The sequence below is a fragment of the Trichosurus vulpecula genome, chromosome 4, assembly GCF_011100635.1.
Source record: "Trichosurus vulpecula isolate mTriVul1 chromosome 4, mTriVul1.pri, whole genome shotgun sequence".
NCBI lineage: Eukaryota > Metazoa > Chordata > Mammalia > Diprotodontia > Phalangeridae > Trichosurus > Trichosurus vulpecula.
The window spans coordinates 209,154,475-209,167,244 of NC_050576.1; the positions used below are offsets into that span (position 1 = coordinate 209,154,475).

Genomic DNA, 12,770 nt, shown 5'->3' on the forward strand with positions numbered 1-12,770 from the left:
CTATCTGAAGGGTACATCTCTACTCCCTCTGCTACATTGTCTCCTACTGGTCAAATACCTCTGCTTCAAAGTGACATGGCCAATGGGGGGTGGGGAGAGAATAGAAGAAACTACCTCCTCTGTATCAATAGTGAATACCTCTCTTAGGAGCCTGGTTCTTTTTCCACTTCATGATTCCAGCTTTGAACTACCTACAGAGCTAATAACTCAAATTTCTAAGATCCTCAGAAGTGAGGACAATTTTTGGCTCATCCCATCAAGGGATTTATTTGAACCTCAGGAAGGTATGATCGCAATTTTACAGTTAGTTTTAACACCTCATTGCCACATTAAAACTTCAACTATGATTAAATCCTATGACTGCACCATACACTGTGGCAGCCTGGAGACAGACCTTCACAAGGTGCTGGGTGGCAAGGGTAAATAGGTCCAGGGTTTTAAATCATCAAAAGTCTACTATACTTTTAAACCCCTCTGGATTTACAATCAATTCTTAATTACCTGCTTCATGATTCTCATAACATATATTATAGGATCACAGGGGGAGAGAAAGCCAGAAACTCTGTAGAGTTCAGAGAAAGGAAAGATGAAGGGCTTCCCATGGATCAGTCTGATCATGAAAGGCATTAAGAAATAGATGAGAGTATAGCTGGGCCGTTAAGGATGAGTAAGATTTACATCAGCTGGGGTTAGAGAACAATCCAGAAGAAAGAATTGTGAAAGACCAAGTGCAAAGGCAGAAAAGCTGAAGGCTCTCTTTGGGACCAGTTCGGCTGGAATGGAAGGCTTGGTTCACGTGAGAGAACCATAAAAGACAATGCTAGAAAAGTCAGTTAAGAGCCAGACTTTTCTTCTCTTTCCAGAACTGGAAAGTTGGTCAGTATTTCTACCACCATTTTACTATGGCAAGAGTTGTCCTTTTTTTTTTTTTTGGAGGGAATAAGGGAAGATAATTGGGGTTAAGTGTCTTGCCCAAGGTCACACAGCTAGTAAGTGTGTCACTGTCTGAGGCCACATTTGAACTCAGGTCCTCCTGACTCCAGGGCTGGTGCTCTCCTCACTGTACCACCTAGCTGAGAGCAGAATGTGAACTGGTATTTCAGGGACAGGAATCTCAGCTTCCCAGTGTAAGCTAACACACTAAATCCCAACTGAATCCCTTTCTACCAAAAGAGAGGGGAAGACCTATTCCCTACCTCTGTTAGTTTGCCATAGTCCAGCGAAGGGTCCCACATTTCCTGCCAGCTCACACTTCTGAGACCATGGGCCATTGTCTCCTGGAAGCAGGCAATGCAAGATATAAAGGTTGAGACAACCTGTGACGACCATTCATGTCATACCAATTCAAACAGAAGTCAAAATCTGTACTTTTGTTACTTAAAGCATTGAGTGGTCTTAAAAGCAGTCAGCAGATATCCTGACTACAACCACATGGTGTTAATGGAGTTAATAATAACAACACTGGACATTCACATAGTTCCTAAAGTTATACACACAAGTACATGTGTATATGTATATATGCACATATATAGTATATGCCTTCCCTGTGTGTATAGTATACATATATTCATATATACTCATTATATAATAAATACATTTATTGTTGTTAATGAGGTGTTTCAGTAATGTCTGTCTCTTTGTGACCCCATTTAGGGTTTTCTTCACAGAGATACTGGAGTGGTTTGCCATTTCCTTCTCCAGATCATTTTACAGATGAGGAAACTGAGGCAAACAAGGTTAAGTGGCTTGCCCAGGATCACATGGCTAGTAAGTGTTTGAGGCCACATTTGAACCCAGGTCTGAGAGGTACCAATATTCAGCTCCTACTCAGTTCCTCCCACACATAGTAACAACCCGATAAATGTTTGCAAAATTGAACTGAACCAAACTGAAGTGAATCATAGGTATAAGAAATCTGTCATTAGTGATCTCTCCTATAATGAAGTATAAACCACATTGAGGTATTTCCTCTGTTTTGGGAGTTTGGCCACAAGGATTTTAATCTGGGTTATACATTATATCTTGGTTAGGCTAACTGATTTTTACTACTTTACCTGTGAACCAGAGGAATGTGTTTTCCTTCACTGTGCTGTCAACTTTGTCCTTTATCCTGCCAACCAAGCTGTCCATCTCCCGTAAGCTTTCCCCATACAGCCTTTGACCTGATAAGTCTGCTGACTGACGAGTCACAGTCAAAGGAACGTGCATGTGAGTTAGGGCAAGGTACAGAAAAAAAGGTTGACTGCTGTCACTGAAAGAGAAATGGGAAAAAGAGTCAAATTTCAATTGTCTGTATGAGGACTGTTCAGAGCCATGTATCTCAAATTCTATTAAAATTTTAAATTACCTTCCCTCTGTTCTTCACATGCTCTTAGATTATCATCTCTCCCATTAAATCCTACCCCTCTCCTTAGCCCAATCAGTTTGTATAGTTTTTATGAAATCCCTTTATAACCCAGCCCCTTCCTACATTTTTAGTCTTCTTACATCTTACTCCTGTCCACATATTCTGTGATCCAGGGACAATGGCCTCCTTCCTATTCCTTGAACAAGACATTTCCTCTACCAACTCTGGGACATTTTCACTGACTGCTCCCGTGCCTGGAATTCTCTCTCTCCTCATCTCCACCTCATAGTTCCCCTGGCTTCCTTCAAGTCTTGGCTAAAGTCCCACCTTCTGCAAAAAGTCTTTTCTAGTTTTCCCTAATGTTAGCGCCTTCCTCTGAGATTAACTCCAATTTAACCTACGCTTGTCTTTGTACATAGTTATTCGAATGTTGCCCCTCCCTCCCCCATTAGACTGAGCTCCTTGAAAGCATAGGCTGTTTTTGCCCTTTGTTCACATTCCAGTATTTAGTATTATGTACATAATAGGTGCTTAATAAATGCCAGTTGACTTATATGTGCTCAGGTAACTTAGTTATTTTAGTGTGAGCTTAAGAAAAGCCATAGTTAAAGGTAGTCTGTTGGAAAAAAAGTTTTATATGGTCTATCTGCTATGCCATGTAGCCATTCATGATATATTCTAATCTAAAGCACAATTTTTAAAAAAATTATTTGAATTAGCTGTTAATTTACTTTATCAGTAACCACACCTCCACCCCCCTTATTAGTAAAAATAAATGATTAAAGGAAACAAAACTTGAGAGCCAAATATAACCACAATAGATCCTGTGATCTGATCCATTAGTCTGAAGTAAATTTTTATTAGTGTGCCAAATTTCTATCACCAAACGTTGTTATTTTTAAAAATCTATGAATTTAAAAAACAGATTTTTTTTTTTCCTTCTTACTGAATCCTATTCGTTCTGGCTCCCTCCAGTCCCTGAACTCAAGAATCCACAAAGTTCAGATCTGAAAATAACTCAACTGGCTAGAATGCGATCATTTTTGAATAGAATGAAATTTGATGGGCTTAAATGTAAAATCTACACCTAGATTCAAAAAATCTACTTTAAAAATATAGAATGGGGGAGGTGTGGCTAGACAACTGTTCATATACTAAAGACCAGAAGATTTTAGTGAACTGCAGCCCAGGATGAGTCCATAGTATAGTATGAAAGGCAAAAAGATATTATCCAAGGCTACATACATTAAGAAAGGCACAGGAGGATCAAGAGATAAGATCAAATCTAGCAACACCCTTCAGGTCTGGGTATCACTTCTTAGGAGCCACATAGACCAGCTGCAATTCATTCAAAAGAGGGTGACTACAAAGGTCAGGGAATGGGAGTACCAGATCCCCTGAAAAAACAAGCAGTATTTAGCTGGGGGAGGAGACTAAGTGGGGATTGAGATAGCCATCAGGGTTATTGAGTAGAAGCATCAGACTAGTTTTATCAGCCCCAGAGGGCAGAGCAAAGAGTAGAGGTTAGAAATAGACCAACTTAAGCCTGATTTAATAAAAATTTTTCCTAATCATTAAACCTCTCTAGAAAATAATGGGCTGTCTTGGGAGGTACTAGGTCCCCCTCCCCTCAGCCCCCGGGAATCTTCAAATAGAAACCAGATACACCCTTTTGGGGAGGTGGTAGAAAGGGCTGTGGACAAGATGGGCAATCCTGATTCTGCCTAGTACCTCTTCCCATGAAAAGCTGCCATGTAGAGGTTAGAAAATCATGCTGAGAACTTTTTAACAATATATTGCTCTGTGACATGTTTTGGATAGGGAAACACCGAGTTAGTTTAGTCCTTTGTTCTAGGTGGACCCATACCTAAATCACACCAGTTGTGTGGCTTCTCTATGGCCTGGCCTATTTTGGGGAAGGCTCTATGGGAAAGTATATGGAAAAAATGGGACCGTGGGTAACCACCTAAAAGTAGCCCACTTTGTCACTCAGTGGTTAAACAGATATCATGGCCCCCACCATGGCCCAAGGAAATAGGGATAAGGAGATGTTTTTCCAAAGGCCTTGCCTTTGGGACTCTTCTAGCACCTCCTTCCCCCTTTTCCTTGAGGGTGTTTGGATCTCTGTACCCATGTATACAAATAGGTGATTACAATAGCAGTGTGTTGGAGTAGAAAGAATAGACAAAACAGGAGACTTGGTTTCAAATCCTCCCTTGTACTCAATTTTTTTTTTGATTGTTTATATTACAGGGACTGTCCTGTGGAGCACTGATTTTGGCTCCATGGGGATGCAAACATGCTGTGGGAAGTGAAGCTTGGTGGTTCAACACATAGACCTGGAGTCAGGAAGATTCATCTTCCTGAATTCATGTCTGGCCTTAGATACTTACTAGCTATGTCACTCTGGAAAAGATATTTACCCCTGTTTGCCTCAGTTTCCTCATCTGTCGAATGAGCTGGAGAAAGAAATGGCAAACCACTCCAGTATCTTTGCCAAGAAAACCCCAAATGGGGTCATGAAGAGTCTGCCATGACTGAAACGCCTGAACAACACAGTGCTGAAGGACCTGCTCTTTAAAATGACAAAACAATCCCCCTTCTTGATCCTCAGAACTTGGGCGGGGAGGGAGCCTATATTGAATATGACTGTCAGCTGAGTCAGGAAAAGTCACCCCTTCAGGTTATAAAAGGATTGGAGAAAGGCCCTGTCTCTCTCCCTCTTTCGAGCATGTCTCTTGGGACTCTGACAGCACTACTTTGGATTTCTAGCTGGGGTGGGAGGACTAGGCCTCTAGTACCTGAGTACTTCTTCTGTTTTGCACTTCCTTCCCTAAGCACAGATGATGGAATAATAAGGAGAAGGACATTTCCATCCTTGACAAGTGCTTCATGAGTATGAAAGGTCAAGGAGTTCCTGAGTCTTAAATGCCCAGTGGGACGAGCTCCGTGCTTCCTGAAACTTTTCTGTTTCTCAAAAGATAAGATTCACCATTACTAAGAGTCTGCTGCTACCTGAAGAACTAAGAAGGCCGAAGCCATGTCGTAGCTTGCCCTGAGATCAGGATTCCTGAGGTGCACAAATAACACAGGTCAGAGGTGAAAGTGAAATATCTGTTCAACAGTCCCACAAAGTGCCTTTACCATTTGGGGAAATTATAAAGAGAGTGACGGGTTATTGAGTTATATTTCAAGTAATTGTTAATGTGCACTTGTAAGTCCTTTATATTTTAAGCACTTCTTTTCTGGTGGAGAAATAAATGGCTGCCTAATATACAACATCTACTTTGTACACTGAGTACTTTTTCTAGGAGGGACCTTGTTAATCCCTAATAAGAGAGATCCTAGATGTGAACCATACCTAAGCATTGTTGTAGAGATTTTCCCTAGGAATCAGGGTTGGGGCAAAGAACTATAAAGATAATAAAAAGCCTCTTTGGGGGCCAGGATTTTCCTGGGTATGAATCTAGGCCTACTCCAATCTAAAACCAGAGCCTTTTGTAAGGGAAGACCCCTAGGTCAAGGGTAACACAAGGCCATAGGCCATGAGTAACATTTGTTTAAAATTTTATTAATTTCTTTAATCACATTCATTTCCTCATATATTCATTTCCCCAATTCATTTTCTTCTTCCTTCCATATAGTAAGTCTTCCCTTGTACAAAAACTTTTAAGAAGAGAAAGTAAAAAAAGCAGTTCAGCAAAACCAACTAATAAATCAACTAAATCTGCGAGTACATGCAATATTCTACACCCTTTGTCCTCTACAAAGAAGGAAGATGGTACATTTTTTAGATACTTTTCACTGGGCCAACCATGGTCATTATGATTACATAGCATTTAGTTGCAAGATTTTTGTGGTCATCATATATATTTGGTTCTGCTTACATCACTCTGCATCCATTCATAGAAGACTTTACCTGCTCATCCAAATTCTTTACATCTGGGAATTTCAGAGGTCATTCCAGGGTTGGAGCTAAGATGGCAGAGTAGAGGAAGCAGACAAGCTCTCCCAACATTCTTCTCCCAAACAATTTTAAAATAACTCCTCAAATCAATTTTCTGGAGTGGCAAAGCCAACAAAAGGTCTAAGACAACTTAGGAGGTCATAAGGAGAGCCCAGAGCCCTCTTGGCAACACCAGCTATGTGCCTTGAGATAGTAACAGCTACAGCAGCTTTGGTCACTCTCAAGCTAGAAACAGTAAGGGAATCAGGCAACTGGTCAGAAAGAGATTACTGGGGATCCCCGTGCTAATGCTAGATGTAGAACAGGGTTCTGTTTGGCAACTCCATTGCCTGTACCCACTTCTGGGTCTCAGTTCCAAGGTAAAGAGGAGCACCTTCAGTCACAAGGAAGAAGAGGCCCTTAGAAGGGATCAGGGCCTTCAGTAGCAGTAAGAATTGTGATACCAAGGGATCAGGGGTCCTTCCTGAGTAAGGACCAAAGTGCAGACCAGGAGAGCAATGACCACACCTCTCCCTACATTACACCACCTTGGAAGCACTAAAAACTTCCAAATTCCCAAAATTAGCTCTGCAAACAGCAGTACAAAAAGCCTGAAGGTTGTGATAACACCTCTCCCCAACTCCCAACCCAAGAACAGAGTCCAACTTTAACATAAAGTTCAAGTAAAGAAATAAACTGGAAAAATGAGCAAACAACAACAACAAAAGAACCTGACCATAAAAGCTACTATGGTAACAAGGAAGATCAAGATACAAATTCAAAAGAAGATAATGATTTCAAAATAATTGTAAGCAAAGCCTCAAAGGGAAAAAAATGTGAATTTGACACAAGCCTGACAAAAGTTCCTGAAAGAGCTAAAATTTATTTTATAAATCAAGTAAGAGTAGTAGAGGAAAAATGGGGGATAGAGTATAAACAATGCAAGAAAATTATGAAAAAAACAATTAATAGCTTGATAAAAGAACAACAAAAAATATTGAAGAAAATAACACCTTGAAAAACAAAATTGGCCAAATGGTAAAAGGTACAAAATGTCACTGGTGAAAATAATTCCTTAAAAATTAGAATTGGGCAAGTAAAAACTAATGATTCCATGAGATATCAAAAAAAAAAAATAAAACAAAGTCAAAAGAATGAAAAAATAGAAGAAAAACATGAAATATCTTATCAGAAGAACAACTGACCTGGAAAATAGATCAAGGAGAGATAATTTAAAATTCTTACCTGAAAGCCATGATCAAAGAGCCTAGATATCATATTTCAAGAAATTATAAAGGAAAACTGCTCCAATATTAATAGAAATGGAAAGAAATCTACTGATCACCTCCTGAAAGAGATCCTAAAATGAAAATTCCCAAGAATATTATAGCCAAATTCCAGAGCTCGCAGGACAAAGAGAAAAATACTTCAAGCAATCAGGAAGAAATCATTCAAATATTATGGAGCCACAGTTAGGATCACACAAGATTTCACAGTTACCACATTAAAGGAGTAGAGGGCTTGGAGTATGATATTCCACAAGGCAAAGGAGATAGCATTACAACCAAGAATAACCTACCCAGCAAAACTGAGTACAATCCTTTGGGGGAGAAGGGGATGGATATTTAATAAAATAGAGGAATTTTAACATTCCTGATGAAAAGACCAGAAATGAATAGAAAATCTGACTTTCAAATATAAGACTTAAAAGAAGTATAAAAAGATAAACATGAAAGAGAAATCATAAGGGTCTCAATAAGGTTTATTCCTATATGGGAAGATGATATATATATATATATATAGCTCCTCAGAACTTCATTATTATTAGAGCAGTTAGAAAGACTCTACATAGACAGAGGGTACAGGAATTGAGTTGATTATGTTGAGATGATTTTTTAAAAATTGGATGGGTGAGAAAAAGAGGATGTGCTGGGAGAAGGGAGAATGGAGAGGAAGAATGAGATAACTTATCTCACATAAAAAGATGCACACAAGGAAAAGCTTTTACAGTAGAGAGGGAAATGGTGAGGGGGTAGGCAATGCTTGAACCTCATTCTCATCTGAATTGGTTCAAAGAACACACACACACACACATACACATACATATATATGAGTGTATGTATACACATATATATGTACATATACATGCATAAAGATATACATACACACATACATTCAACTAGGTATAGAAATCTTACCCAATAGAGAAGTAGGAGGGAAAAGGGGGAGGGGGTGATAAAAGGGAGGCAATGTCAAAAGCAAAACAGATTTTTGAGAAGGAACAACAAAAAGAGAGAAAGATAAACAGAAAAAAAGGTTAGAGAGGAATGCTCAGTTGGTAATTATAACTGTGAATGTGAATGGGATGAACTCACCCATAAAACAGAAGCGGATAGCAGAATGGATTAGAAACCAGAATCCAACAATATGTCATTTAAAAGAAACACATTTAAAACAGAGGCACACACAAAGCTAAAATAAAGGGCTGGGACAGAATTTATTATGCTTCAGCTGAAGTAAAAAAGGCAGGGGTAGCAATCATGATCTCAGAGAAAGCAGAAGCAAAAATAGATTTAATTAAAAGGGATAAAGAAGAAAACTACATCTTGCTAAAAGGCACCATAGACAATGAAGTAACATCAATACTATACATATATGCATCAAATGGCCTAGCATCTAAATTCTTAAAGGAAAAGTTAAATGAGTTGCACAAGGAAACAGACGGTAAAACAATACTGCGGAAGAGGGGAACCTCAGCTTTCCCTTCTCAAAGCTATGCAAATCCAACCATAAAATAAATAAGAAAGAAAAGTTAGATATGACGGACCTCTAGAAAAAACTGAATGGGAATAGAAAGGAGCATACCTTTTTCTCAGTTGTACGTGACACCTTATATCATTAAGGCAGAATTCATGACTTCAAAGACAACCATGAATATGCCTGAATGGTGCAGAATCACAGGATATAAGGAATTCTCTAAGTAGAAGGCAGAGGAGTAGCTCAAAAGTAGCAGACCCACGGACCAGCATCCCCAGTTCAACATCCTGGCAAGAACCTTCCAAAACCAGTATGCCCATCTCACAATAGTGACCAGGAGGCCACAGAAAAACATTATGGCAGCAAGCCAAGCCACACTGGTGCTTCTCCCTCCCCCCCCAATGCCAGGGCCCTCCAGCAAGAAGACCACCCACTGGACTCAAGCCTCTGCTCAACACTCTCTGGTCTCCACGAGGGTCAGTCCTGCCTTTTTTTTGTAGCGCCTGCCACCGCTGTCACAGCTTCCACTGCAATCTCCAAGCTGTGTTCCAACTAGTTTACTGCTTCCTCTCTCCTTAAGCTCTTAACTGCTCTCACCAACTGCCTCTTAGCTCTGCTCCAACCCTTCAGCAAGCTCCTCACACCACAGGCTTCATGTCATCATGTGGACCAGAACTCAGGGGCCTACCATTGGCTCCAGTCCTAGCCACTCCCCCCAGGACACTGAGAGCCCCACCCCTGAAGCCCACTCAAATGGGTGGGGAAGATCTTCCCATTCACTGATTGCCTTTACACACCTTCACAAAAATTGATCCTATATTAGGGCATAAAAAACGCACAAATGCAAAAAAGCAGAAATTTCAAATGCACCCTTTTCAGACCATAATACAATGAAGATTACATTCAATAAAGGGCCATCAAGAATAAATTAAAAATAAACTAATCCTGAAGAATGAGTAGGTCAAAGAACATAGAAACAATCAATAATTTGATTTTTAAAATAACAATAATGAGACAACAAACCAAAATTTGTTGGATGCAGTCAAATTAGTACTTAGAGGTGGGGGTGGAGCCAAGATGGCAGCTGGAAAGCAGGGACTAGCGTGAGCTCCCCGCCAAGTCCCTCCAAAAACCTATGAAAATGGCTCTGAATCAATTCTAGAACTGCAGAACCCACAAAATAGCAGAGGGAAGAAGGGCTCCAGCCCAGGACAGCCTGCATGGTTGCCAGTTGAGGTCTTTTGCACACGAAGCTGGGAGCTGAGTGGAGTGGAGCAGAGCGCAGTGTGGGCGGCGCGGACCAACTAGGCCAGAAGCCGGGAGGAGCGGGCCCTAGCACCCTGAATCAGTGAGCTGTGACAGGTGCCAGACTTCTCAACCCACAAACACCAAAGACAACAGAGAACTGCAGAACCCACAAAATAGTGGAGGGAAGCAGGGCTCTAGCCCAGGACAGCCTGGATGGTCTCTAGGTAAGGTCTATCCTGCACAGAGCTGGGAGCAGAGCGGAGCAGAGCCCAGTGTGGGCGGCACGGACCAACCAGGCCAGGAGCCAGGCGGAACGTGCCCTAGCACCCTGAATCAGTGAGCTGCAGCAGTTACCAGACTTCTCAACCCACAAACACCAAAGACAACAGAGAAGGTTAGTGAGAAAAGCTGCTGGGACAGAGTGAAAGAAGGAGTCCACGGTTCGGCCACCACCCCAGGGGCAGTGGAGGTGGGGCAGCTACAGAACTGCAGCTGCAGTTGCTTCCGGCCCCAGGCCCACCTGGTGGGAATAATTAAGTGGCAGATCAGAGCAGGAGTGCAGAGCCTGCTGAAGGTCTGAGTCCAGTCCAGGTTGGGGGTTCTTGGGGAAGCAGGAGTGCCAGTGAGGCAGCCCATCCTCTCAAGGTTGAAACATAGTACTCCTTACTCTACAAGCAGTCACACCCCAACTAAAAACTCAAGAGTCAAGGAAGTTGGCTGGGAACATGGCCAGGCAGTGAAAACGCACCCAGATTCAATCTCAGACTTTGGAATCTTTCTTTGGTGACAAAGAAGACCAAAACATACAGACAGAAGAAGTCAACAAAGTCATAGAGCCTACACCAAAAGCCTCCAAGAAAAACATGAACTGGTCTCAGGCCATGGAAGAGCTCAAAAAGGATTTGGAAAAGCAAGTTAGAGAAGTAGAGGAAAAGTTGGGAAGAGAAATGAGAAGGATGCGAGAAAACCATGAAAAACAAGTCAATGACTTGCTAAAGGAGACCCAAAAAAATACTGAAAAATATACTGAAGAAAACAACACCTTAAAAAATAGACTAACTCAAATGGCAAAAGAGCTCCAAAAACTCAATGAGGAGAAGAATGCCTTGAAAGGCAGAATTACCCAAATGGAAAAGGAGGTCTAAAAGACCACTGAAGAAAATACCACCTTCAAAATTAGATTGGAGCAAGTGGAAGCTAGTGACTTGATGAGAAATCAAGATATTATAAAACAGAACCAAAGGAATGAAAAAATGGAAGACGATGTCAAATATCTCACTGGAAAAACCACTGACCTGGAAAACAGATCCAGGAGAAATAATTTAAAAATTATTGGACTACCTGAAAGCCATGATCAAAAAAAGAGCCTAGATACCATCTTTCAAGAAATTATCAAGGAGAACTGCCCTGATATTCTAGAGCCAGAGGGTAAAATAGAAATTGAAAGAATCCACTGATCGCTTCCTCAAATAGATCCCAGGAAGAAATCTCATTGGAATGTTGTCGCCAAATTCCAGAGCTCCCAGATCAAGGAGAAAATATTGCAAGCAGCCAGAAAGAAACAATTTGAGTATTGTGGAAACACAATCAGAATAATCCAAGATCTAGCAGCTTCTACATTAAGAGATCGAAGGGCTTGGAATATGATATTCCAGAGGTCAATGGAGCTAGGATTAAAACCAAGAATCACCTACCCAGCAAAACTGAGTATCATGCTCCAAGGCAAAATATGGATTTTCAATAAAATAGAGGACTTTCAAGCTTTCTCAGGTAAAAGACCAGAGCTGAATAGAAAATTTGACTTTCAAACACAAGAATCAAGAGAAGCATGAAAAGGTAATCAAGAAAAAGAAATCATAGAGGACTTACTAAAGTTGAACTGTTTTGTTTACATTCCTACATGGAAAGATGATATGTATGATTCATGAGACATCAGTATTAGGGTAGCTGAAGGGAATATGCATATATGTGTGTGTGTGTGTGTGTGTGTATGTATATATGTGGGTGTATGTGTGTATATATGTATGTGTATATATGGGGGGGCACAGAGTGAGTTGAAGATGAAGGGATGATATCGAAAAGAAATAAAATCAAATTAAGGGATGAGAGAGGAATATATTGAGAGAGGGAGAAAGGAAGAGATAGAATGGGGTAAATTATCTCACATAAAAGTGGCAAGAAAAAGCAGTTCCGTAGGAAGATAAGAGAAGGCAGGTAAGGGGGAATGAGTGAATCTTGCTCTCATCAGATTTGACCTGAGGAGGGAATACCATACACACTCAATTGGGTATCTTATCCCACAGGAAAGAAGGAGGAAGAAGATAAAAAAGGGGGGATGATGGAAGGGAGGGCAGATAGGGGGAGGAGGTAATCAAAAACAAACACTTTCGAAAAGGGTCAGGGTCAAGGGAGAAAATTGGATAAAGGGGAATAGGTTAGGAAGGAGCAAAATATAGTTAGTCTTTCACAACA

General features: G+C 40.7%; 1 protein-coding gene across 4 annotated transcripts in view; it reads right to left on the reverse strand.

The window, feature by feature from the left end:
* Positions 1-12,770, reverse strand: part of ARSG (arylsulfatase G) — a 181,382-nt gene that overhangs the window by 20,378 nt on the left and 148,234 nt on the right. For all 4 annotated transcript variants that reach the window (XM_036754100.1, XM_036754101.1, XM_036754102.1 and 1 more), the window contains 2 exons: positions 2,055-2,251; positions 1,197-1,277 (listed from right to left, as the gene is read on the reverse strand). In XM_036754100.1, the coding sequence (XP_036609995.1) occupies positions 1,197-1,277; positions 2,055-2,251 (278 nt within the window). The remainder of the gene's footprint in view (positions 1-1,196; positions 1,278-2,054; positions 2,252-12,770) is intronic.